Source organism: Falco cherrug, chromosome 16 (assembly GCF_023634085.1).
Source record: "Falco cherrug isolate bFalChe1 chromosome 16, bFalChe1.pri, whole genome shotgun sequence".
NCBI lineage: Eukaryota > Metazoa > Chordata > Aves > Falconiformes > Falconidae > Falco > Falco cherrug.
The window spans coordinates 8,039,036-8,065,952 of NC_073712.1; the positions used below are offsets into that span (position 1 = coordinate 8,039,036).

At 51.2% G+C, this 26,917-nt stretch overlaps 3 protein-coding genes across 3 annotated transcripts; 2 read left to right on the forward strand and 1 right to left on the reverse strand.

Moving 5' to 3' along the window:
* The first annotated feature begins 493 nt into the window (after positions 1–493).
* On the forward strand, positions 494–16,911 carry C16H6orf132 (chromosome 16 C6orf132 homolog). The gene is made up of 5 exons (XM_055727933.1): positions 494–673; positions 5,148–5,263; positions 9,832–9,907; positions 10,250–13,103; positions 13,483–16,911. Exons 1-5 carry the CDS (start codon positions 529–531, stop codon positions 13,586–13,588), a joined length of 3,297 nt encoding a protein of 1,098 aa, XP_055583908.1. The 5' UTR covers positions 494–528; the 3' UTR covers positions 13,589–16,911.
* A 1,484-nt stretch (positions 16,912–18,395) lies between these two features.
* On the reverse strand, positions 18,396–23,561 carry WDR77 (WD repeat domain 77). The gene is made up of 10 exons (XM_055727934.1): positions 23,411–23,561; positions 23,103–23,288; positions 22,779–22,920; positions 22,657–22,706; positions 21,927–21,997; positions 21,479–21,533; positions 21,134–21,205; positions 20,925–21,033; positions 20,392–20,460; positions 18,396–20,179 (listed from the first exon to the last, which is right to left on the reverse strand). The coding sequence occupies exons 1-10, from the start codon at positions 23,559–23,561 to the stop codon at positions 20,020–20,022; spliced, it is 1,065 nt and encodes a 354-aa protein (XP_055583909.1). The 3' UTR covers positions 18,396–20,019.
* ATP5PB (ATP synthase peripheral stalk-membrane subunit b) lies at positions 23,545–26,831 on the forward strand. Its single transcript, XM_055727937.1, has 7 exons — positions 23,545–23,785; positions 23,905–23,947; positions 24,376–24,521; positions 25,018–25,181; positions 25,580–25,705; positions 25,916–26,095; positions 26,675–26,831. Exons 1-7 carry the CDS (start codon positions 23,560–23,562, stop codon positions 26,744–26,746), a joined length of 957 nt encoding a protein of 318 aa, XP_055583912.1. The 5' UTR covers positions 23,545–23,559; the 3' UTR covers positions 26,747–26,831.
* Positions 26,832–26,917: the final 86 nt, after the last annotated feature.

Below are 26,917 nucleotides of genomic sequence, written 5' to 3' on the forward strand. Positions count from 1 at the left end.
CCTGGCTCCGGCTGAGGTTTCCCTGTATCGCCAGGACACCCGCAGGTCCCAGAGAGGGGCTCTGGGTCCCAACGCGCCCTGCGAGCGGGTCGGCAGAGTCTGGGGGCAGCGCGAGCCCCAGGTCAGCACCACAGGGGCAGGTGAGCAAAGGGGTAAACCCGGGGGAAGGCGAGAGCTCCAGCCGCCCAGGCCCAGGCGCTCGCTGGACAGGCAACTGGCGAGGGTCGACGGCCGGTGCTGGGGGGTTTGTCGGAGGGACCAGACGCTGCCTGCACCCCGCGGGCCCGCCGACCCCCGGGCCTCTCGCCTCGGGCCCGCGGCGGGGGGCGCTGCGAGAAGCCCCTCGGGCTGGGACGCTGCGGGGGGAGGCACCGGGGCGGCGGGAGGAGGCACCGGGGCGGGAGGCACCGGGGCGGAGGGAGGGGCCGGGGGTGGCTCCCGCCCCGCCCCGCCCCACCCCCGGCGGCCCCGGCCCCGCTCCCCGCGGCGGGGGTGCCCGGCTGGGAGCGCGGCGGGGGCTCTGCCAGGATGAAGAAGCATCACTCCGTGCAGGGCACCTTCAGCCGCCTCTTCGGCAAGCGCCACGCCAGCCCCGCCGCCGCCTCCCTCTTCGCCACCAACCCGCCCTGGAGCCTCACGCAGGAGGTGACCTCGGACAGCGCGGGTGGCACCGGTCAGTGTCCGGGGGGGCGGCGGGGGGACCCGGGGGGGCGGGGGCGCGTTGCCCGCCCAGCCGGGAAGCACCGGGCGGGGGGCGCGGGGGCCGCGCGCTCCAGCTGCGACCCGCGTTCGGCTGCGGAGCGGGGGGCGCCGGGCTCCGCGCTCCCTGCGGGGGGCGAAACTTGACCGAGGAACAGTTTCAGGCCGCTAAGTACTTGCGAAGCCGTTGTTTTTTCTCGCTTCCACAACGCTTTCCCACGCCATGTTAGATCTGCTCCTGCCCAGGTTGGGGTTATTTACTTGTAAACCTGTTTCTTGAAGGCCGGTGCGCGAAGGGGGAGTTGCGGGTTGCATATTCCTCAGGATTTATTTGTATTTCTTTGTGGTTTTAATTGCAATACTGTGCCCTGGAGGCTCATGTAGGAGGGAGCCAAATTAATAGTAATGGAGCCAGGCAGATAAAAGATAGCGCTTGGTGGGTAAAGTTTGGTGGCTGTGAGACTCCAACAAACACTTTACAAGCTGGAGAAGGGAAGCGCTGCTCGCTGGGCTGTTCGATGGGGAGCATTGGCCACGGAAGCTCTTGCGAGGTGGTTACACCCTGAAGGCCAAGCTGGTGAAACCGAGATAAAATGAAAATGTGACGGAGAGTTTCATGCAACTCTCAAACACCAAAGAAAAACTGCTGATTTCTAACTGTTGTAAATCTGAGGAGGATTCAAGCCTCTCTCTGATGTGGTTTGGATTTAAAAAGAAAGAGAGAAAAAAAAAAGTCGCTGTGCCTGCTTATTACAAGCCTGATTTCCGTGGCTGCAATTGCAGTACAAAGGCATTCCTTTCAGGTGTGGGGAACTGCTGTGCGGATCAGTTTGCAAAGTGAAAGCCAGGAGTCCTTGAAATCTGAGCATAAAGCAAAGCTGTTGAATCACTCCTTAGCATCCTCTCGGCTTTTATATCATTAATTTAATTTGTGTAGGGTAGGGTGACACACCGAAGCTGAGTGACCGCGTTTGGAGTAACGCGTGCTGCGGTGTGGGCTGGTTGTGGCGAACGGGGAATGGCACGCTCGCAGCTAAGCAGTCCAGGGGGCAGCTTTATTGTGCCTTGATTTCCACGGTGCCACGGCCTTACCTAGTGAAGCCTCGTCCCTGGCCATGTTTCTTGAACATTGGCTGCATAGCTTCATGCCACCGCCACTGCCAAAAGGAGTCCATTGCTTCTGCTAATCCCCACCTTAGTTTTTCATACAAAGTAAACACAAGTTAGGCAATGTGGAATGGGTGTAGGTTTGCATGTCACTGACTCAGAGATTCCTGAATATAGTGACTGATGCCGCCTCCTCTCCTCGCTGTGAGCTGTGGATATCCCAGCGTCAAACCTGCTACACCTACTCCAGGTGATGCAACACCGGAGTAGGAAGAAGTTCCATTACTTGTGTTGCAGATTGCTTATTTTATTTCCCATGACTGAGAGGACACTAATGTCTCCGAGACGGGCTGAATGTCAAAAAGTGGCCAAAGCATAGCCAGGGCCAGCGGCTTCTGACAGCCTCCGAGGGTGTGTTTCCCGATCCCTCCTTCCAGGAAACGAAGCTGGTAGAGCACAGGTCTTACTGGTGACAGGCTCTTAGCAGGCAAGTCCTGTTTATCTAGCAAAGAAAACACAACTACAAGCACTTCATTTTACTTTAATTAAATGCATTCAGGTTAGCGATGCTTAGTAATCTAGGATCAAAGACCTTGTGATCTTTAATCCAGTTTCTCACTGAGTTTACCTAGTGTCTTGTTTAATAGAAAACTTTCAAGTTTCTGAACTACTCTATCGCCGCTCCACAGAGCTGTCTGAATTCAAACTCTCATGTTGCATTAGCCTTAATCCTTGCTGCTTTCTCGCCGAACGTGGGGTCACCCAGGGGGTTATGCAAAAGCAATCATTTGCTGACATCTCTGCTGTCCTCGCGACTCCAGCAGCTCCTCTGTGCTTGGGCCCCTCACAGGCAGGGAAGGGTTAAACTGTTGGTAGGACCACACTAAGTGAAGGCAGGCTAACTAGTATTTTGAAAGCTGAAGAAAATGTCATTTTTTTAAAGAATCCTGTGTAGTGGGAGAAGTTTGGGATAAAGGAGAGGATGCCATGACTGACCATATGGACAGTGATAGCATGATGGATACTCCTGGGTGTATCCCAGGGTAACTTGTGGTGTAGTGGGTGGGAGAAAGGAAAAGCTTGCATGCTTGCTGGACTCAGTGGCATTTTTCAAGGCTGTGTGGAATTCATTTGCCTTCAAACCATACCTTCAGCAGAGGCTGTGGTAGCTCATGCCCAGCCCCTGGCGTGGTCAGGTTCTTCATTCCAGGTGTTCATGCAAGTGCTTTTCTGTGGGAACACTCACAGAACCATTTGCCTTCCTCCTTTTTTTTTTTTTTTTTTTTTTTTCCCCCTTCACTAAACTTGGTGTAAAGCTCTGTTTCCCTGGGAGCTGCTTGCCTGATCTGTGCCTGGCCAAGGAGGGCAGAGACTTGGTGACCACCACAGCTACATGCCATGGCAGTCCGTGATGGGTTGGGGACCCCAGTCATCGGGTCTGGCAGTGTGTGGAGGGCACAGGCAGTGCTTCGGGCCAGCGAGGGGCTGTGTGGGAGCAGGGGCACGTGGGAGGGAGCGGGGACACTGGCTGGGGCAGTAACCAGTTACTTGCACAGTCTCGGTCAGGGACTCTGGGGCACAGCTGGTGCCCCAGGCAGCAGCCCTGCTTTGGCAAGCGCTGCCTTTGGGTTTTGGAGGCTCAGAAATGCAGCCCAGCCCCTTTGCCTGCATGCGGAGCTTATACAACCTTCACCTTTCTGCTCCTTGGCTTTTAATTGCTGTACGATACTTGACAGAAACAGTTTCTGTACTTCACACTTTCACATGGGGTCAGGTTTGAGGACTGTGCTTTCAAACACAGCTCTTCAAAAACAGCTTTTAGGGAGGGTGGGGAAAGAACCCACCAACTTCTTGGTGTTTGTGTTTTGGGGAAGAGAGGGAGGCTGTTTGCTTCTTCCTTCTCACTGAAACCACTATCGCAGTCTGTTAGGTGGGGACACTCCTGCAGTTTGCTCTCTGATCACAGCCATTTTTCTTGCTTTTCCCCCTTCCTCCTCAAACCTTGTTTTTTCTTTAATGTTGGTCTCCTTGGCTACAAATTATTTGTGTATCTCCTTCCAGCCAAGGTGGGGTTTACATGCTTCAGTGCTTCTGCTTGTTAATTCATGCTGTTAATCAGACACAAAGAACGTAATTAAACTAATTTTATGAGCTTTATTCACTGTCAGAAATAAACCGGCCCAAAAGGTGTGGTTCAAGGTAAAAGCACAGGGCTGGGAACCCAGAGAACCTGATGGCTTCTCCTGCTTGTAACACCAAGGCTCTGCGACTGCTTCCTGCCGTAGCGTCTCCATTCATAGCAGTGTTTTGTGGGAAGACATTCAGAGCGTTTCTCCGTAAGGCAGGCTGAAGTGTGAAAGTGTTGTGACAAGCACGGTTTGCCCCCCCATACCAATTGCAACGGGGGTCAGAAACCAGTTGTTCCAGCAGCATGCATGAGGATGCTGTGGGCGCTGGCGGTGTCCCTCCGCAGCAGGGAGAGCGGCTGTGGCAGCCCCCTCCTGCTGCCCTCAGCCGATGGCAGCAAAACGCGGAGGGGAAAAACCTCCCTGGGCAGCCCCCGCACGTCCCATCCGCATTGCTGTCCCCGAGCGGTGCAGTGAGCCGTTCCCTCCGCTCGCCCCGCTGCTGCTCAGCACAAGCCAGGGGTCAGGGACGCCTCTGCTGTCCCTCTCCGCTGCATAAGTGACAGGGCCCTGTTGTCACGATAGGGCTGAGTGACGAACCTGTAATTAACTCTGTCCTTTAATGAGGGAGGCAGGTGAGGAAGGGCAGGAGCTCTCTCCCTCCAGCTGGTGTGGTTGGTGGTCAGGCTCTGCTGTTGCCTCCCCCCTCAATTCCAGCCGCTGACGGCTCAGCCAAGGTCAGATTCTGCCCAAGCTTACAAGCTGGTTTGTCACTTCTGTGGGCACCTGCCCTGGACCCAGGCCGGCTCTCCTGGGAGTCAGAGCCTCGCGGCACTATAAAGAGACGATCCGGTCACTTCTGAAGCTTTTTCCCTCCCTACATGTAATCTGGGTGGGGAGTGCACTGAGTGCTTGTGCTAACTGTTGACCCTCTTGAGGTAAGTTTAAGTTGGCTACTCTTGGAAATAAGCCTTTCAGAACAGGCTTTGACGTCTGTGCTCATTAAACTAGAGCATGTGGAGCTCTAGGGAGGCTCCCTGTGCCTCGCAGGGGTGTGACAGCACCTGCCCGGGGGTCCTGCACACCTGGGACTTCCCCCTGCCCTCCATCTCCAGCTCGGCTCCAAAACACCCAGCTACTCCTCCAAATCTGTCCCATGTTATTTTTCCTGTTGCCTCAGATGCAGTGCTGCTAACAGTCTTCTCTTCCCCTCAGGTGATGTGATTGAAGTGTATTATGGTGACAATCGCTTTGGGACGATGACTGACTCTGGCACAGCAACGCTTAAACCTCGTCCGAGAGTCCGGCCACTGCTGACTTTCTTACCCCTTGTGAGTATCCAGCTCGCCGCTGGGATTTGGTACAGCAGCGTGTGTAACTGGTGCCCAGAACCAGCCAGGCTGGCTGCTGCTCTCATCCCCTACCTGAGGGAAGAAAATAAATGAAAAGCAAAACCACTCTATAATAATGCTGGATACGAGGGATTAGGAGGTGATTTGAGTTCAAGGCTTGTGTTGGACATAGGCGAGGTGCTCAGGCGAGAGACGTAAGCATCATCAGACTTGCATTTTCAATTAAAAAAAAAAATTGCTGAGCGTGTAGATGATAGATCTGGCTTGCACTGCATTTTATCTAACCGCTACTGTCATATCTCTCTCTGGATCAGGCATGTTGCTGGAGAGAGCAATAGCAAAACTGTGTCCTGTTTACAGCAGAGGAATGAGGAGGCAATGCAGGAGGTGTTTGTGCAGAGTCTGATTTTTCAATCTCTGGGTGAGGGAAACCGTTCCCTGCAAAGCTGCCAGTGCTCCCGTAGCGGCCGGGTGCAGGGACTGGAGCAGCAAGTGCCAGCGCAGCTGGACGCAGGGGGCTCGGAGGTGGCTTTAACCCAGCTGGGACTCCAGGAGCCACACGTGCTCCTTGTAGGCTTCCATGCTCTGCTGCCAGGTGTGCTGAGCGGGCTTTCCTCCCCGGTGTAGCACACCTTTCCAAAGGTCTTATCCCTTGAAGGGTACAGTGAAGCGGACGATTGCTCAGAAGTGTTCTGGAGGTGGCAATAGCTAAATCTGTGGGGACACATGCAGGTCACTGAAGGCACTAAAGCACTTAAAAGCCTTTGGTCTTGACAAGGAAATCCTCTCTGAGAGCGAGGGATGTTTTCCCTTGTATAACCCTGTCTTTTGGAGCAGCCGTCACCTTCAGCAGAAAATGGGCTGGTCTGCTGTCACCTGGGTGCAATTAGGAGCTAATGGAGTTGTGCAGGTGTCATTGGGAGGACAACTGGGCTGCAGGAGTTTATATATCTATTTGAGAGCATAATTAGGAAGTTATGGGGTTATACAGGCTTTAAAAAGGGGTTGTGCCCTCTGTGATGGTTTCCAAAAGATCACAGCAGGTGAAAATCTCGTCTGGGATCTGAGTCAAGTAACTGTAGGACCAGTGCCTGAGAAACTCCTCTCCAGTAGCACAAGCGTGGGTGTGCAACTGTTGCTGGTACCCCGTATCACCAGGTTTTTAGAGTGCAACTGGCCTTTCGTGTCTTTTTAGAGCTTTCTAGTGCTTTACTACTAGTGGAAGTGTATGTGGCAAAGGAATAAATAGCACCAAGGTCCCTGTGACAAATACTCAGGGCTGTCACCCTAGCCAGGTGCTTGCTTCCTGCCTGCAGAGGCACAGCTGGTCCTGGGGCTCTCTTCCCCCTCGGTTGCCTTTGTGAGGGTCCCTCACAAACCTGTGCTTCTTTTCCGAGTGTAGCAGGTTTAACTGAAGAAGTTAGTAGGAATAAGCAGTGTTTTTAAGGACCAGCCTGTGTTGGATATTTGCATTACCTTGATTAGGTTTGATGATGATTTGATCTGGCACAGACACTTCTGCTGTCACATACATATCTGCACTGGGCTGTTCAGCAGCTCCCACCTTAACCCTTTCTTTCCACCCCCACACCGTCCTGCGCGGGGGGAGGCTGAGAAGCAGCTGCCTGGGTAGCTGTGAGTCAGGAGGACGCACACACCCTGCCCGGCAGCGGGGCCGCTGGGCTTCGTGTGCCTGGCAGCTCCCCCTGCGCCAGCAGCTTCCCCCCAGATCACCCGGCCCTTGGCTGTCCCGAGCTGAGTCGCAGCAGGGATTGCAGGAGAGGGGGCTGCTCGGGTACCACTGTGTCCCCCTGCCCACCCGGCTTCCCAGGCACTGCAGGTGCAGGAAGGACTTTGGCGTCCTGGGGGAATAAATTCCTTTGACCACCTATCTGCTTTAGCTCTGCTTCAAAACAAGGAGTTTAGGGGTAGCTCTTTATATTCGGAGAGATCCTTGGCCTCTCTGAGACCCCAGGATGCGAAGCATTTGTATTTTGGTGCGGTTTTTTGGACCTGGTCTACATGATGGGTAGGAAGCATGGGCTCCTGAGAGACTGGGTGAGCTGGGGACCGTGAGCACAGGCAGGCTCCCCTTCACTGGGGCCAGGGGGTACCTAACCCTGTTCCAGCACTGAAAAGCCATTCCCGGTGGTTACAGTGAAAGCTCCCCCCAACAGGATCCTCGGCATACATAAATCTGATTCAGGAACTGCAAACTGGAAATGCAGGTTCCTGGCACACCAGGAGCGCAGCAGCCTGCTCTGAACCAGCTGGAGGTTTGCTGGGCTGGTCACACCCCAGCAGACGCAGCAGCGGGAAACAATCTTTCTAGTCATCTCTGGGGACTGGCAGCGTGCTGGAGATGCTTTCCATTTTAGAAGCCAGCTCATGACGTGAGGATGGGTGGTTTTTGAGAGAGAAGCTGAGCATTAGCAACTGCAATAGAAATTTTTGGTGTGAAACAGGCTTGCCCAGTTTTTAGGACCTGTTGGAATGACATGTCCAAAATTACCACTCGTTTATGAAATGTGGACTGTTTCCTCCAGCTTTGCATAGATCTCTTCCGACTGCCATTCCCTCTCCACTCCTGTCCAAACATGTGACGCATTTGTTGCTTTTAATTCAGCGCTCAGGCATCTTTGTTTCCCTGTAAATGAGCAGGTATCCTCAGTGTGCCCTGCAGACTGGCAGCAATGAATTTCCATAGCAAATGGGGACTGCTGGGGTTTTTTTCTTTGTGGTGTTTGTATCTCACTGTTCTGCACAATTTCATTACCAGCTCTTGAAATGCCTCTGTCAGCCTTTGCCTTCCCTCTGGCTTTCAGCTGAAGTTAAGGATCTTTCCTCTGCCTCGTACTGTATCTGTTGGGACCAGTAAAGAGGGCTGAGATGAGGCTGTAAGGCTCACCTCGTGTTTTGCTACTACCAGATCTGTCCTAAGGCCCTGTCAGACCTTGGCTTGTCCATCATCCATCGGCACAAAGCTGTCTGATCAGTTGTGCAATCCCAGGGATGCGAATTCCCACTCGTGCTCTCCTGGCTCACCAATACCTGCTTCATTCCCCTGTGGTTATAGGGGGTCTTTGGTCGTCTGCAGGGCGACGGACTTTGCAAGCAAGGCATGTGTATTATCTTATTCTGTCAAAAGCTGGGGGATTCCAGGGCTCTTCTGAAGGAGCCCCGGCTGCTGCTCTTAATGTCGGCTCTGTCCCAGCGGCTCCTGTGTTCCTGCTACACCCAGGGCAGTGAGTAACAATAATGTGCAGCCTGAGCCCTGCATGGGGCTGGCTGTATAAACCCAGCGTGACCTTTGATTGAGGAGACTTTGGAATCCTATAGCAATCTCTTGTAAAAATAGCGATAATGCCAGTGAAAGGCAGGGGACACTGGCTCAATCATTATCTAGGCGTTTGTATGCAGACAGCCACCACACTGAGCGGTGCAGGCTGATGGCCGGATAACTTTTCCTTTGCACAAGGGGCTGTGAACAGCTAATGCAAACGGCTGCCTGGGGTGGACAGGGGTACAACAGAGTGGACCCCGGAGCCTGGGAACCGGACGAGATGTCCCTGACCACAGCCCATGGGGTCTGCGAGCTTGCGCTGCTCATGGAGTGTAATTTCCTTGCTGTGGGTCTCTCCCAACGCTGGTATGTGAAAGTCCAGTCCACTGCCTCAGTCACTTAGATCTGTGCTGACGGCCTGATTCAGCACCGGTTTGTTTTTGGACATGGGTGCGTTAGTGTACATTTCACGAGCAGCTCCAGCCCCTCTGCAGAGCAATCTTAGCAGTGAGTCACCGGAGAAAAGGAGAGGCTTTCTGCTGCTGGCAGGTGTACGGGGCAGGAGCCCTGGTCAGCACTCTAGGTGAGTCAGCGTGCCATGAATATCTCACCATGGGTAGCTGTAATTATCCAAAGTACCCTAGCTGTAAGCATCCTTGCAAATGTGTAGGCTGCTAAATTGCATGGTCCTGTACCAGCTAAATACACTGCTGAGTTTTCAGCACGAACACGGAGGGAGTAATTGAGAGTGAAACACAAACCGCACAAATAGCAGTTTTCCCCGGAGTGTTCAGCTATGCTGGTGCCAGTTTCCCAAAAAGCTGGAAGTCTGTCCGTGACTTCAGTGTGGTGCGTACGTGACTGCGGCATGAACTGGCAGTGTTTGCTGGAGAGCAATACCCACAAAAACCCGTGGGAGCTATTATGTTTGCTTGGTACATGAATGGTGAGAAACTGGTGCTGCTGATTGTGGGCTGGAGAGCCCTAATCTTGGATGCGAAATAGCCGTGCTCCTCTCCAGCCCCTCTGCGCCTGGCCAGCGCGGGGGATGTATCCATGGCTTGTGCAACCCTTGTCACTTCACACATCCCCTTAAACCCTGTCAACAGCAGGGACCGCACGGTCTTGGGAATGGCCCTGGATCCCATCAGGCTGCTGCTTGTGTAGACAAATTACCAGTGCGCAGGCGAGGGCCGGCTTGTCAGCGCTTCGCTCTGATACCCTGGGCATAAAACTAACAGCTCCCTTTTCTGAACTATTGCAGAATGCCCAAGAATCCCACGGGGTGGCTGTGCCAACGCCGTCGGTGCCAGAACACTTTGAGGAAAAAGCAGCTCTTGGTAAGGAAACTTCTCTGCCGAGTCCTGGCCGGCTCTGAGCACTCGGCAGTACCATGCCCTTGGGGAAGGAAGGATGTGTACCGAGCTCTGGAGCAGACAGTCTGATCATGAGATTTTCATGCGAAAACAGAGTCTCCTCTTAATTATTTTTTGAAGTCATTGAAAGTGAATTCATTTCTAAGGGGTGAGGCGTAGTGGCTGTTACAGTTCAGCAGGCTTTAGACAGCTGCTGAGCAAAATAAACTGGCTTCCTAGGAGGATAGCTGGCTGGAGGCGATGCCGGCCGTCGCAGCGCTGAGGGAGAAGGTGCTCACACCGCCGTGCTCTTGCTCTTCCTTGCAGGCTCTGGCTCCCAGATCAATGGGAACTACCGAATGTACAGCTCTGTGGGGGACCTGCACCTGCAGGCTCTTGAGGGAGATGACCTGGATGAAGACATCCCGCCGCCACCGTCGGTGCCCCCACCGCCCCCTCCAACGGCACCAGCACCTCCAGCCTCACCAGTCCCACCACCACCCGAAATGCTTCCTCCGCCACCACCGCCACCACCCGAGACAGTGCCGCCACCTCCCACCATGGCACCGCCGCCGCCTCCGGCCTCTGCCCTGTCATCCCCCAGCACGCCGGCTCCTCCAGACTTCATCCCACCAGCCCCACCGGGTGCCTCACCGCTCAGCTGGGCCCCGGCACCTTTCGCCACCGGCATCTCCAAGTGGAAGTCCGAGACGGTGCTGAACACGCGGCAGGCGGACGCTGAGGGGCCGCTCTGCCATGCTGAGGCTGGGGTGCCAGCTGCGCCCACCCCGAAGGAGAGTCTGCAGCCCAAGCAGTGTCCTGAGCCCCACCTCACCTTCCCCAGGTCCTTCAAGGTGCCTCCCCCGGCCCCAGCCCGGTCCTCCTCCATCCCGGTGCCGGAGAGCCAGCCGCCCCGGCAGGAGCCCTTCCCCAGGCAGCCTCATGCCCGGCCTCCCCTCCCACCATGCTTCACCATAAGACCCGCGGCCAAAGCTCACGCAAGAGGAGAAGCCGAGCAAAGAAATTCCCCGTTGCGTCAGGCTGTCGCGAAGCCGGCTGTGCCCACACCCCCACCGCTGAGCCCCAAGCTGGCTCCAGGGCTCGGCCAAGGGACCAATCCTGCCAGTCCCCGGTCCCCACTGCCAGGCTCTGAGACGGAGAAGGTTCCCCAGCCAAAACCAGCTGAGAGAGACTCTCCTCCAAAGCCCGAACCTCTCTCTGCAAATGACCTTGACCTTCCCCCTCCGGACTACCCGATCTGTGAGGATGACTGGAGGGATGCCAGCAACCTGAGCAGGCTGCGGCACGAGCTCTCGGCCCTCCTGCGCTCCCCACGGCGGGAGGAGAGGCCGCTGGAGAAGCCAGCCGCCCCGCGGCCCACGGACGGCGGTACTGACCACGCTGGCAGCCATGAGCCCAGTCTCAGTGGGCCCCAACCTGCGAGACCCGCCGGGAAGGACACGCAGCTGCCCACGGGAGGGGAGAGTGAGAAGAAGGAGGTGCCCAGCAGCCCCCCCGGTGCCAAGGGGGGCTCTCCCAGCATGGCGCTTCCCGCTCCGGAGAGCAGCCCAACCACGCAGACCCGCAGCGTGATTAAAATCAGGAACGAGTTGGAGGCTGTGCTGGCGCTGAAGAAAGAAGGGAAGCTTGCCCTGGGGCTCGGCACCCAGAAGCAGGGCCCCGAGGATGGCGGCAGCACCCCACGTGTGAGGAAGAGCCCCCCAGACCCAGGTGAATCGGTGCTGCCAAAACCATCCCTGAGCCCACTCCCAGCACCAGCGGCTGCAGTGGAGAAGGATGAGACGGGGCACGAGGACCATCCCACCCCTGCCGTTAGCAAGGCCACAGAGATCTTGATCCCTGATCCAGGGTCCCCCAACAGCACCATGAGCCCCTCAGACCCACCTCAGGCACCAGCAGAGGAGCCCCCTGCTCCCACCTCCCCCACGCCCCCCATTTCTCCCACCCAGAGCCCAGCACCCCAGCCCAACACAGCTGTCTTCCAGTACAAAGTGCACCGGGCTGGAGCCAGCTCAGCCGAGCAGCCCAGTGGCTCCAGCTTGGCTGAACCGCCCTGCCCCGTGAGCCTGGCTCGGAGCCCCCCGAGCGCCTCGGCCGCGGGGCCGGAGGAGGTGCTGATCCACCCCGTGACGGGCGAGCGGGTGGAGCGGGGCTCCCCCATGGCGCTGCTCCTGGCAGCCCGGCAGCGTGCCCAGCGGGGCCGGCAGGGCGCTGAGGTGGGACCTGTGCCGCGGGTGAAGCCGCCCCTGAAACTCGGCAGCGCCTCATCGGACACCACCTCCACCAGCTTCTACCGCCATGAGTCCAAGCCCTGCTCCTTCACCGTGGTGCCCCGGCCGCCTGCAGCGGGGTCAGGACGGAGCAAAGTTCCATCCTTCTCCAGCTCCTCGGAGCAGGGCCGGGACACGCGGGCAGTGGGCGAGGCGCAGCCCCCCAGCCTCGCCGGGCACCCGCGGGCCTCTGCCTCCAGCCTCCTGCGGGGCCTCTTTGAGGCCGGGCAGCCGACCCAGACCGGCCCAGCCCGCCACGACGTGCCCAGGGAGGAGGAGAACGGGGAGACGGCGCTGGACTACGGGATCATCCCCCCACCCCCTGAGTTCAGCAACGAGGTGGACGAGGCCGAGGGACCTCTCCCACGTCAGGAGAACCGCAAGTGCCCCAGCTTCCCCGACAGCAGCCGGGGCTCGGAGGCACCGCGGTATTTCAGGTGGCCCGGCTACGGCCGCAGCTACGGGGGCAGCCATGAGCCGCCCGCCCCGCTGCCCTCGGGGAAGAGCAGGAGGAACGGGGACTTTGTGCCCCAGTACCCCGATTACAGCAGCTCTGCCGGTTACTTCAGCCGCTGCCCGAACCCCCGCCCGCTGATCAAGAAGCGCCTGTATGTCTCTGAGCCCGACAGCTCCTACCCCCGGGCAGCTGCAGCTCCCCGGGGCACGGGTGCCCTCTCCTCCTACGTCCCTGGGGGATACAGCTCCCCGGCCGGGGAGGGGGTCCGCCGCCTTGGCTCTGCCCACAGGAACGGCCCCACGAGCACGCAGGGCAGGCGGACGTCCATTGATGCCACTGGGAAAGCAGCGCCGTATGGCAGCGCCGGGGCCGATGCCAAGTACAAGGGGCAGAATGGGGATTTCTCACCCACCAGCATGGTGGCAGCCAGCAGGTATGTGCCGCCCTGAGCTGACCCCTTCCCTGTGTTCTGTGTCCCCTTGATGAAGAGGCAGGCTGGGCTCTGGGCAGCAGGGGCCTGGGGGAAGTTGTTGCCCCGTGGCTCGCGCGGTGCTGCTGGGCTGCGCTGGCTCATAGCCGGGGTCTCCTCCCGCCGCCTCGCCCCGGGGCCATGGCTGTGGCATGGCTCCTTCCTGGTGCCAGCCGTGACCCTGGCGCCCATCGCTGTGTCCTCCCCATCTTGCTGAACAGGGATGCGAGGCAACAAAAGTCACCTTGCTCCACTAGAAATAAAATAAAATATATAATTGCAATATTGAACAACAATAAAGGGTTTCCTTGGCTTTCAGTGACTTTCCCTGTTTTCCCTCCAGACCTGCCCACGGCAGCTCGCAGTACGGCGGACCTACCAACACCTTCACGGTCAGGCCTGGGACACGACAGCCCATCTCCTACGCCTACCAGAGCGGCCACCGATAGGTTTGTCCGCAGGGCTGCTCCGCCGCCTTCATCCAGCTGGGAAGGGGTGAGAAGGTGCCTGGGTTGGTCGTCTCCTTCTCCACGGGCACCAGGGATGGTCCCAACCCAGCCAGCAAACACACTGCTTGAAGCCGCTGCTGCAGAATGCGGGGAGTGAACCTGGGACTTGGACTCTTGTCAAAGGACCGTCACGGAGAGTAGTTACTACAGAGGTCAGGCTGCTGCCTTGTTACGTAAGCAAACATGGTTTTCCTTCTCCTGTTTCCCTCCCGCCCTGTATTATTTTCAAAATTGCAGCCTGATAGGTCTAAGAAAACCAAAAAGCATCCTTAGTTCTCTTTGAAGAGCATCCCCACTGGAGAGATTGTTTTCTGTTTGTTTTCTTAATTGGTTTAAATCCAACATGTGTTGGGAGTAGGGAGAGACCAAGTGGGAGCTGTGCATAATGGAAGCAAGCTGGTGTATAGCTACGTGTAGGGGATTGAAAATAAGAATGTGAGGCCAATGGGATAGAAAAGCATTCAGGATGTCTAGGTCCTAACCTCTTCTGTCCCCACCTCTTTCAACAGCCTTGAGCGAATCTGTTGTGCTGATGCCTTAAAAACAGCTCCTGGCTCTCGGTGCCTGTCCTGCCGAGCTGGGGGCAGCTCTGCCGCAAAGGGCTGAGCCCCCTCCTCTGGGGGCCCTTTGCTTTCCTGCACCTTTTGGTCACTGTAAATGTTTCTGTTGGTAATTATTCCTCATGGAAGAAGGCTGTGAGGCCTGGATGGCTGCCTGTAAAGCACTTTGGAGACCTCAGACATTGAGCAGCCCTTCTTTTCCTTTATCAGCTGGTGAGTGCCAGTGACTCGCCAAGGTGCTGTGCTGATGGTGCTTTCCTCGGGGGTCTCTTGCCACTTCATGCCTATGTAAACCCCGCCTCTAAAAGCAAAGCCACAGAGTCCTTATGAACTGTTATACTGAGACTTGGCTTTAGTTTGTCTGCTTTGGGGGACTAAGAAGGTAAGTTTCAGCGTGGTTGCAGGTGCTGCTGGTGCGTGGAATGCCTGCAGTGGCACACCGAAGGCAGCTGGCTCCCGCTGTTCCCCTAAGTGCTTGTCCGGGTGCTGGACCTGCGTGCAAGCCTGTCCTTGCTTCCCGCCAGTGCTTCTCCGAAGGACCTAATGATGGCTGTGGGGCAGGGTGGGAGATACAAGTAGCCTTAAAGAAGGTATTTCATACTACAGAGCAAGCAATACAGTGCCACAATAGCTGACCAAAGTTTTGAATAGCCAACTTGCTGAAATTAGAAATATATAATCTTCCTCATAGGTAAACTTGCTGAAAATCACTGTAAGATAAGTGTAAAAACTTGTAGAGAATGTTTTCTAGTCACTGACAAACTAAAAGCACTTTGAGACATTAGTCTATTTTTATGGAAAGCACTTTCTATTTTCAGTACTATACAGTGTCATTAGTTCCACTCCAGCTTATCCTGTGTTGCATGCACGTATGCATGTGTGCATATAAGCAGATTTTGCTCTACAATTCAACTCAAAATTCAGTGATAAATTTTCCTTCACGGTGGAATTTCCAGAAGTTTTTATTAATGTCATGTCATTGAGTTCTACGTTTTATGTTATTTCCAACTTTATCTAATAATTTAACTGCTGTTTCCAATATTGCAGCAGCTTCAAAGTATTCTGAACTTTACTTTGCTGTGAATAAAATGAAAACCCAAGTACCATAATCAGTCCAATAGCTAATTGAAATGGCGTTTTTATGCCAGTAAGTCACAGTGACTTGAAAGATTCCCAGACATGCTCACCCCAGCCAGTATTGAAATAACACATTTTAAATATCTGGGTGTTTGTTTTTTAAACAATGTTTATGGAGAAAAGTGACTATGGAGTAACTCCCTGGGTATTTAAGTGTGCCAGTGTCATGTAGCATAGCTTCCACCCCCACCCCGCCCTTAAAACATGGAAGTTTTTCTGTAAGAGGAGCATCTCGAGGATTCTTACTTACCTATGGAAGCAAAGCTGTGACACTGCTTGGGTGGCTTCAGGGTCATGTCTTAGTATTGGATGAAGCTTCACCAGCTTAACTTGAAACAATGAGAAAGCCTCTCTGACAATATTGCAACCTCATTGTTTTTATTTCCCGTTACTTTTTTTTTCCCCAAAAAATTATTAAGTTATAACTGCAAATTAATTCTCAAAAGCAGTTTTAAATTTAAAGGCTTGTTGGGAGACTTCAGCCTTCAAGATTGACTTTGCCCAGAAATGGAGGTGGGTGTGTGCGACTTTACCCCTCAAAAGTTCTCCTAAGTGTAAGTGTATCCCCAACACAAGTTGGTTTTGGTTTGGTGGTGTTTGGGGTTTTTTTTTGTTTGCTTTTAGGGTTGGTTGTTGTGGTTTTTTTAAAGTAAAATGTGAAACTCCAAGGGTGGCAACTTGCTTTGAATTTCACTTTTAGTATTTCACCCAGACACGCAATTCGTATGTAGTTGTAATTTGGTGTTATGTAGTGCGGAGTGTCTTGTTTCTAGCAGACAGGTATTTGTTTGTATTAAATATTAGAAGCATGATAATGTAAGTCAGTTTTATGAAACAGCCATTATTCATTCAAAGAACACCCATTCTGGGAACGCACAGTGGACTAAGCTATAACTAAATCAGCTAGGACTTGGCTCACAGTTGTGAAACTGATTAGCATGAATGTTTTAAGCAATGGAACTATTCTATTCTTTAAACACTTTGGGCTATCGCAGCTCCTGAATGCCTTAAGCAAAATTCTAGTTATTTCAGTAACAACTAGACATCTATGCTGGGGCCATCGGGAACTGTTTGTGTTACAAAGAAACCACTGTTGGAGTGGTTGGCAGCCAAAGCGCTTACACAGAAAGTTAAATCCCTAGTGAAGAGCGAGGATGCAGGGATGGGGAAGAGCTCCCTCTTCCTTGGCCAGGTGACTGTCAGGATAGCGCATAGATAAACTGCACTCTGATTCCCGTTCCTGCTCCTTCCCAGCTGTATAAATTTAGCAATAGAAGAGGAAGAGACTAAGGGGTAGCGATGGAGCAAAGCAACCTTATAGCCTTAGCACTGACAGCAGTCTTGCAGCCTGACAATGGAATTATTCCCACATCAACCCTCTCTGATGCAGTTTGGTCATTCAAGTCTTGATACAACTTAAAATCATCCCCTGCAGTTGCCTCTTCCTCAAAAGTACCTGCTAATGTCGTATAACTGAGACCTTTACTTGTAAAGTGTTGAACAGTGTCTTATTTATGAGTGCCATTGAACCTTCTTGCATTAAATATGTCTGGACGTATTGTTTTATTGCATGTGTGATCTGACTTTTTTTTTTTTTTTTTTAGTATGGCTTAAGTGGTCTGTCTGCTGTTAAGACTGATCTTTGCGTGTAAGATTAAAAGGACAGGGAAACAGCTCAAACTGGCCTCAGCAACTCTGAATTTCAGCTTTCCTAGGGCTTGGTCCAATTTCTGCTGAGAGCTGGCAATTTTAAGTGTTTTTGGAAGCCCAGTCAAGGAATGCACGGGCAGCTAGCCCTAACTGCCCTGTCACTCTAAACACCCCTCACACCCAGCTGCTTAGGTAGGCTGGCAAAGGAGCTCGTGCAGTTCAGCCTGTGCTGCTTCTATAAATAGTTCTTGGTTTTGAGTGTTTCATTAGTAATGAAACTTGCATATTCATTTGCAAGTCCTAACTAGAATGTTGTAGTTAAAACTGAAAGCGCAGCATGAGCAATGCAAGCAGCACCATAAAAGGCAGGCTTGTCTTCGTAGTGGCTTATTCTCTCCACTCAAAAATTACACTTATTTACATTCTCATCTCTTTAATCCAGCTCTGGCTACAGAACCAGGTTTTTATGAGGAAAGTATGCAATGAGTATCTTGAAGCTTTTACCTCTAGCCACAACGTATTTACAGAAGTGTCCCCAAACCTGAACAGCATGTAGTCCAGAGATGGTGTGAGCATACCGCAAAACCCAGAGAATTCGCTCCACCTCCTTTGCAGATAACTACAAAGTCAACAAACGTTGGTGTGGTATTGCCAGCATTTCTGCCACGCTGCCTGCATGTCCGTGGGACTAATACAGCCTTGCTAGCAATGGTACAACTAGGAGCCAAGCTAACGCAATGTGAGTGACTCCTAGATAAGCTGTCGCTCTTCTGAGTTTCTCTTGTACACTTGATTCTTTTGCCATCACAAGTGGTAAAAGAATAGGTACTTTTTAAAGAACTGTGCAGATGTTGGGGCAGATGCTGCCGTGGCGCTTGTCAAGCTGGCAGCTGCTGCCCTCCTGTGGCAAAACAAAGCCTTGCCCAAAGATTTACCAGATGCTGAAATTATATTTTTTTTTTTGGTATTGTCACACAAAGTCTTTAAGCAATTGTAAAACCAAGATTAATACATCAGTAATGACCTTTGCTGTCCATATAGGCTTCACCTTGCACCATCGTACTTTTTGCCATCGACTTTTGTATTTTGCTCACAGGGTGGCAACGTGAGGAACGTACTGTGGGTTTAATACCTGGACATTTGACGCTTTTATTTTTAGCTATGCACAATGGAAACCCTACTTCAGGTTTTGGAAAGAAAAGCTTCCTGAAAATAAACAGGACTTAGAGCGTGCCTTGCACCAGTGCTGAAGAATCGTAGTACCCTAGCATTAAACAGTAATACGGTGCACATTTATTTAAGAACGGTATTAATTTCAGGGACTGAAATCACAACTTTGACTGTGTGAATGATCTCAGGTGGCTCTTCGATACTACAGAAGTAGCCTGGTGAAACATATACCCAGTTACAAATGAAAACTATGATTTATTTAAAAACAGTCTTCCACTTTTTCCAAAACAACTTTTTCACAAACAGCACAAGACCTGTTTTAGTTTGCAGTACACATCAGAGGTCCGTAACAGGTAACTCTTCTGGTTGTTCAAGGGGTACTTTTGAGGAAACTTGTCAGTTCTTATAATCAGTTACCTTTTCCTTGTCATACACTGCTCTAGATGGAGAAGTTTGCTCTGTAAACACCTATATCACGTGGGAATTAAAAAAGCAGCAAATGAGGTTGAAAAAGATGAAAAAAGTACAGAGCCTGGGAAGGCTTAGTCTGCCTAAAAATCTCTTGTGGGCTCTGCACAATGTGGATCAACTAAAACCTACGTTTATGCAGGGGTGGAACTGCATAATGGAACTGGAAGCGGTGTACACTTTAGCGTTGCCATCATGCTAAAGGAACAGGAGTAGCATTCACTTCGATAGTATTTTTGTTTCATTAGTCAGGACCTGCTTTATTCTGTCCAGGAGCCTAGAGCAGTGGCAATGCATGCAGAGCAATGATATTTTTGTCAGTTAAGTATGTTCCAGGGCAACAGTTTAGTTTGAAAAGTATGTGGTATATTACAAAAACACCTCTAAGGATTACATGGAGTCCATTTTGGGGATTCTGGGAATGCGTGACCCCCTCAGTCACCAGCACAAAGTCACTTATCACAAGTGCATAAGGAGGCTTATTTATCACTAAGCAGAGTCTGTTTCTAGGAGCAAGCAAACGAAAACTGAAGTCCTTAGTCCAGTTTTTCCCCTTACATAAACTTTTGTTCACAGGTCTTATCTCTGAATAAGTTGTCTTCAGCACAGAGGAGATGAAGCACGGTGTCAAACAGTGCTAACTTCCTACAGTTAACAGCCCCTTTGAGCTGGCCTCAGCTGCCAGGCCAATGCTGAGCATCACAGGTCGCAGTATCACGTGCTATCACGAAGGTGTTTAATTACAGGGCTACAGCTGTGATCCTTATCACACAGCATCTGAGACTCCTCACACCAAACGCTGCTATTCCGATACCAGCACATACAACAGCGCTCGCCACAGGATCCAGGCTAGCAGATATTGAAGACCAGCCCTAAACCAAATGCTGCTTTAAGGACAACAGTGGTACCCTTCTAGTCTTTAAATGCTAACATGTCTCCCCATTGGGTTGGAAGAATTTATTTATGTAGCAAAGAACTTTACGCAAAAGTGAGGCTCTCACATCCAACTAACAAGAGGTTCTGTTTTTAACCTCCCCAAAAAAATGCTTCTATTAATTCCATGGATGGTTTGCAGAACTGAGGGAGGGATCGTCTTTTTTTTTTTTTCCCCAATTATACCTAATTCCCTGTCTCTCTCCTCTGTGCCTGAAGTCAATTTTCTCTGGGTAAAATACTGAAGTCTTATCACAGGTGAAGCCAGCTCCTGAGAGGGTAAAGCTTGGTTTGTAACTAACTTATGCCTAACTCAAAATTACTACAGGAATCTTCTTAGTCACAAGCTTCAAGGCAGACAACAGACCATACCCGCTCCAGTTCACACACACCTTTGACTTCAGCAGAATCAAAGTAATGCCAGGAAGGAATTTGGACCGTGAGTTTATAAAACTATTCTTTTACACAGTTGACTCCAGAAGCTTCACCAGTTGGTATGGGGACAGTGTGATGTAAAACCTGATGATCCCATCCAACTGTGGTGAGCAAGGCATTGTCTGAAGGAGACCATGATAAGCCTTTTACAAAGTCTTGATGAGAACGGTTTCTGAACCTGGAAGACACAAACAGTCCGTTAGCCATAAAGCATTGTCACTTAACAGTTTATGGGCTTCTGCAATTCCTAACTGCTAGTTTATTAGAATGATGCTCCCCCACTTAAGCAGAATCGCGTTTTCCACTCAGCATATGGATAAATAACCAACTTAATGGGAAGGCAGCAAGACAAACAGCCACAGTAGTGAATACAGTCCGCCTAGTACTTACACCTCTGAGAGCTCTGAGTCAAGAACAGCTACTGAGCAGTCTTCACTGATCGAAGCCAGTAAGGGTGAACTAGAGAGGACAGAGATGAGACCACAGTTAGAACAATCAAATACAAGAAAGCTTCTTGAGGATAAACTTGTGAAAAACACACTTAGTGAGCTGACCGAGGTACAGTAAATTAACACACTAAGTCTTAGAAAAATGTTTTCTTCATCATTTGGCAGGTTGCAGCATATGAAGCAAGAATATTCTATTAGCATTGGAAAGCAAGTAATCCTCCTTCAGGCAGAGGTGACTGTAATTAGAAAAATTCCCACAGTGACCAGGTCAATAAATCTGAATACTGCCAAAGTGTTCTCATGTACATTCACACGTCTTATAAAAAATGAGATATTGTTCGTTTTCCTCTATTCTTCACTATTGATCTTCTTGATAAAAAGACCAAACCTAGTACTCATACATTTATTCTAAAAAGAAATAAGGCTTTCAAGTGTATGTAATCACACATTCTATGCCAGTACATCAGACTGTACCTATGTGCAGAAAATGCAAACCCTGTGATACTTCGGGTATGCACAGTGGCGCTGAGGGCAGAATCGGGATTCCTTGTGTCTACTAGTGCAACTGTTCCATTTTCATCACCTTTAAGAGAGAAAGAATGAAGTTATTAGCAAAACTGTCATGAGAACAGACAGACCTTGATTTGTCTGATGAAAAGTCAAATAATAAGGTCACTTCTTACCCAAAGCAAAGATGTCACTTTTCTGTGGATGCCACATGACTGAGGTAGGGACATGATTACAGGCACTGCAAACTGTGAGTAAATGAAGTGGGATGAGTGTGAAAAGAGTCAGCACAAAGATGTTGCCGCACTATCTCATTTAGCACTGCTAGGCCACTAAGACAAATATTTTAACACTTATTGTACTTCTGTGATAGTTAGACTCCTTTTGGTTTTAATAGACTTTTCTGCCTAAATGGTCACACCCCTCGATTTGTCATTAGATGTAGCGAAGTCTGGCATAAAATACTTTGTTTCTTCCAACAAAAACTCATATACAAGCAGTGACTGCATAGAGAAACATACCAATTCGAGTAGCTGGTTTGGGGCATCTGGTGTCCCAGAGTAGAGTTCTGCTGTCCTACAAATCCAAAGTGAACAAAAAGATTTTTACAATTTCTTTGTGGTAGGGAGTAGGCATAAATTCAGATTCACTGCAGAACTACTATTGACCCAAATTCAAAACCACACCACCTCTTCCTTTGTGTTGAAATGATGCTGCCGTTAACTGCAAGTTAGCTCCTTCAGTCATCCCCAGGACAAGCCAAGGAGCTCCCACATTTTAATACAAACCTGTAGAAATCAGCTTGGTAAGCCGACTGTCAACTCATCAGACTGCAAACTGAAATAACACATGTATGCAGCTTGCAACACAACAGGTGGTTTCTCAGTAAGTGCATTTAACTGTAAATAACTGAAGCTGTATCTCATTTTTATTGGGTAGAATTAGAGAACGAGCGAGAGAGAGCTTTACCTCAGCACAGGACAGGAACACAGTGTCCTTACCAGGACAGGAAGCCACACATGTCACTGAATCGGAGTGAGCTACCAAAAGCACAAAAGGATAAAGAGGCTCAAAGATTGTATCCAACTTTCCCACGTATTCCCAAGGACCTCTGAAGGCACAGCAATATAAATAAGAATAGTTTATGCCCAGATACAGGGTAACTTCTACTTGGTAATAGCCAACTGCTTTGTACCAAACTGATGAGCTGCCAAATCGAACCACAGCCACTGCAGTCAAGTCCCTGTGACATGCATAAGCTTGAGGAAGACTCTCCAGACAAGAGGGCAGTTACAAAGGGGCTGGGGGGAGAGGATCAAGCAGAGTATGGCCTCTGCTGTGGCTGGAGATCACAATACCACATCTCCAGAGATCAACATCTCTAATGTGCTGCTGTTCAAAACAAATATGGGTTAGGAGATCACACAATCATATGCAGGTGAAGGAAAGATTTCAGTACAGAAGTAGTACTCTAAAATACACTTAAGAAATGCATGGCAAGGTAAGCCTTACAGCATTCGTTCTGCAGACAGAAATGAACAACAGACAAAATAAAAGGCTGTGTCAGAAACTTCACAGACTAGTAAACATTAGATCACGGCCCCAAGCGTGGCTCAGTAGGTGGGAGACAACCAGTGATGCTGCAGCAACCAGTGAGGGGCCAGGAGGAGCTAGGGGCCAGGGCCAGCGTGGCACTCACCTCTGTAGGAGTGTAGCACCGTTTGCTGTGGGAGGTCCCAGACCTTCACGCTGTGGACAAGAGTGAGTAGTCAGCACCCAGCACCAGCCCTAGCACATGGCAGCCAGCCTGGGGACACTCACCAGAAGTCCATGCCACCGCTGACAGCCTGAGTGCTGCCGGCCAGGACGGCCACCGTCATCGTGATGTCATCGTGCTCGTATTTACAGAACTTGTTAACGATGAGGGTTTCGTTCTCATCCAGCTCCCACAGCTCCACGGCGCCTGGGGGAAGCCGGGGGAGCACCCACCTCAGCTGGGGGGTGAGGTGGGGGAGACCCACCTAGAGTGGGGGGAGTAAGGGGGGGGACACCCACCCAGAGTGAGGGGGGAGGACCCACATCTACCGGGCGGGCGGGTGAGGGGGTGCACACACCTCAGCCTGGGGGGGGATCCCCATTGCTTACCGGAGTCGGAGGCCACCAGGATGCCCCTGTCCGCCACCCAGCACAGGTCGGCGACACCCGCTTCCGTCTGGACGCCGGCGGTGCAGAAGCCCTCGCTGGGGGCGCGGCGGGGGTCGGCGAAGACCCAGAGGGAGCCAGTCCAGCAGCGCCCGCTCAGCCCCGAGGCGCCCAGCAGCAGGGCCCCGTCTGCGGGAGAGCCGAGGGGACAGACCGGTGAACGCCCGCCGCCGCTCCCCGACAGGCCCGGCCCGGCCCGGCCCCCGCGCCCCCGCTCCCTCCCCGGCCCGGCCTGCCCGCGGCCCCGCTACCTGCGCGGTAGTGCGCGCCCTCCAGGTGCCGCTCCATGCAGGCGGGCGCGTTGGGCGGGATGTTCCACTCGGGGCCGGCCGCGGCTGCGGCCTCCCCGTCCGCCGGGGCCGCGGGGGGCGGCGGGGGCTGCTCGGGCGGCGGCTCCTCCATGGCGGCAGCGGCGGGAGCGGGGCCGGTGGCGCCCCCACGTGCTCCCGCGCCGTTGCCTCTCGCGAGAGTTCCCGGCCCGGCCCGCCCCGTCGTGCTCCTCTCGCGAGATCTTCCCTACCGCCATCTTGGTGCGGAGGCGCCAGGCGGTCACCGGGACGAAGTGGGTCGTGTCGCTGCCCGGCTCGGCCCGCCCGCCATGCTCTCCCGCCTCGTTCTTCGCGCTGGTGAGCCGCGGGGGGGGGGGGAAGTACCTTCTACCTGGGGTGGGGGTGGTGGGCAGTGGGTTGTCCTGTCCTAGCTGAGTTCTGTCCTGACGCCCTCGCTGTCCCTCTTCTTCCCTCAGCCCCGGCTGCGCTGAGGAGCCTGGCGCCTCCCGTCGCCGTGGGGTGAGTACCGGGGACGGCCCGGGGCCTCGGCAGTCAGCCTGAGGGCTTTGACCTCTGGCTGGGGCCTAGCGGCGCCGCTGGTGAACCGGGTGGCCCGGCTGGGCTGGCGGCCCCTCCTAGCGATGGGCTCTGAGGAGGCCTGGGAGCGACTTGGAAACCTGCTGGTGGTTGTTTGGAAATAATGTTGCTCTGGGGTCTTGTCTTTATGTTTCTAATTAATGTTGTAGCGTTATAAAATAATTACGGTCGGCAGGAACCTCTGGAGGTTATCTAGTCCCACCCACTTCTTCAAAGGAGGCGTGTCTAATGAATGCCAGCCTATTTAATTGGAAGTGTGTGTGAGCCTTATCTAAGGGTGGCTTTTTTTGTGTTGGCTTTTGGGGTCTTTTTAATAAGAAGCTTAATAGAAACTCTTTTATTGTTTATAGAGTATTGCACACCTCAAGACCCCTGCATACCACTCAGCAGTGTTTGGCTCCTTTGCCACCTCTGCCTGAGAAAGGAGGAGAAGTTCGTTATGGTTTGATCCCTGAGGAGTTTTTCCAGTTTCTCTATCCTAAAACAGGAGTTACAGGTTAATAATATGCTTTTACTTTTTTCTAAAAATGTATATGTAGTTATTTAGTTCTGTCCACTGCTTCTGGATGCTGAAAAGGTAAAATACTAGGGAAGATTATTTTTTGCATATGCAGAAGGAGGGTGTGAAGGATGAGCCAGTGCAGTGCTTCCTGGCTCTGAAGCTAGGTACCTGTGCTTCAAATAAAGGCTAAAAGAGCATCACGAGCTTGGTCTTGCAGGGGAATTTATTTGCTTGCTGACCCTCAGAATATTTAAACAGAGATTTTTGCTTGGTTCTGAATAAGCAGAAGCAGCACATCCCATGTAAGGTGCAGGTTGCTTCCACTTCTGGTGAGCACCCTTCTTTGTGGTGGTGTTGGGTTTCTACTTTCTGTTACAGTAGGAGGGAACGTTTCCTGATCTTGTAAGCCTTAAACTAGCTGTTTCTTAGGTCTGACTTCAGTGAGCCTCTTTATGCTTTGTGTAAATAATGCTGTTCATTTTCTCTTTAGGTCCTTACATGTTGGGAACTGGACTTGTGCTTTACTTGCTTTCTAAGGAAATCTATGTTGTTAACCATGAGACAGTTGCAGCTGCCTGCATAATATCAATCATCATTTATGGTGTAAAAAAATATGGGTCTGCTGTAGCAGCTTTTGCTGACAAACTTAATGAGGTAACAAAAGAAACCAAATCAAATGTAGTAGTAACTATTCTAAGTTGTTTGCTTAAATATTTAAGAGTACTGTGTCCAGGCTATCATAAAAATCTGAGTCTTAATATTTTCAGAATGATGCTAAAATAAGGTATAGGTTAGATCTTGTGTTGGTGGTGTTGCATAAGTCTTAAAAAATAAAACATGCCAGCAGAATTTTTTTTTTGAAAGGATAGTTGATTATAAACCCTGATTCTTCCCTCTTGCCATCCTTTAACCTCAGCCCTGGCACAATCCAGTTCATGCAGACATTTTTCAAATGTTAGTGCAGAACTTCAGAAGTAATTACAGATCACTGTTAATTACACATCACCTTGCATCATACTTTCATTCTGAAACATATTTTTTGTTTCTTTCAGGACAAAATTGCTGAAGCTTCAGCTGTGAAAAATGCAGCTATCAAGGACCTTGAGACTGCCATTGAACAGGAGAAGAAGGAGCAATGGCGGGTCGAAGGCCGCAGTTACCTCTTTGACGCTAAGCGAGTACGTAGTTGCAGTGCTGCTGTTCATTTCCACTGTGATCCTCTGCTATGTAATCTGGGTGCCTTTTAAACTGCTAACAAGTAACAAACCATTTACCCTCTGTGTATTGCAGACAGGACCAGTTCCACCTGATCTTTTGTTATAGAATGTGTTCTGCTGTGTTGTATTCTTGCTGAATGTTAACCTTTTAATTTCATTTTCTGTGTCTAGAATAATATTGCTATGTTGCTGGAAACTAATTATCGAGAAAGATTACTGACAGTGTACAATGAAGTAAAGAAAAGGCTGGACTATCAAGTGGCTATGCAGAATTTAAAGCGTCAGAAAGAACAAGATCACATGATTCAGTGGGTGGAGAAGAATGTGGTTCAGAGCATCACACCTCAACAGGTACTTGCTTTTTTTTAAAATCTGTTTTACATTTTAGCCTATACAAACATTTGCTGTCCAGTGATTCTGGCTTAAGCCAGAAGATGATAGGTCATCTTTGGGTGACTTCTAAATGTGGCTGCAGGGCATTCCTGCTGCTGATTAAAAGCTAATGAGTCCACTTACTAGGTACCAGGTGCTTGTGTTGCTGGTGATTTAAGCTAGAATCATGTGTGGGTTTGTTGCAGCAGAGCTAAGCTTGTGATAAATTGTGTAGGTAACAGGTGAGGGAACTCACTTGCAAAATTCTCAGTGTAAGACAATGGCAGTTTAAAATCTGCAGATGGGCTCTAAATGTCCTTTCTCTTACGGGATGAAGCTGAGAAGAAAAAAAGAAAACATGTTCCTAGCACTGCATGCAGATCACTGTTTGGATTTGAATCTCTGACTTCATGAGCTATAATTCTATCCCTTTTAATCTGTAACTCATTTTACGGGTCTAGAAAGGATTATCTAAAATGCATTAGAATGCATATTTTGCTTGTTTCAATGTGTTTCATAAAGTCTGTCATCTGAAAGCTCTCTTCCTTTCTTTTGCAGCAGAAGGAAAGCATTGCAAAGTGCATTTTGGACCTGAAGGCGTTATCGAAGAGTGCCCAGGCAGCAGTGTAGCTACGTCTGATTCCACTGACATTTGTCGCATTACTGTTGGAAACTGTATAATTCTAAAGTGTCATTAAACAAACAAACAAAACAATCTGCTGTCTTTCACTAGCAGTAGCGACAAAGATTTCCTTTTCATGTTTGAAGTAGCCAGATCAGTCACATAAGCCAGTCCAGTTT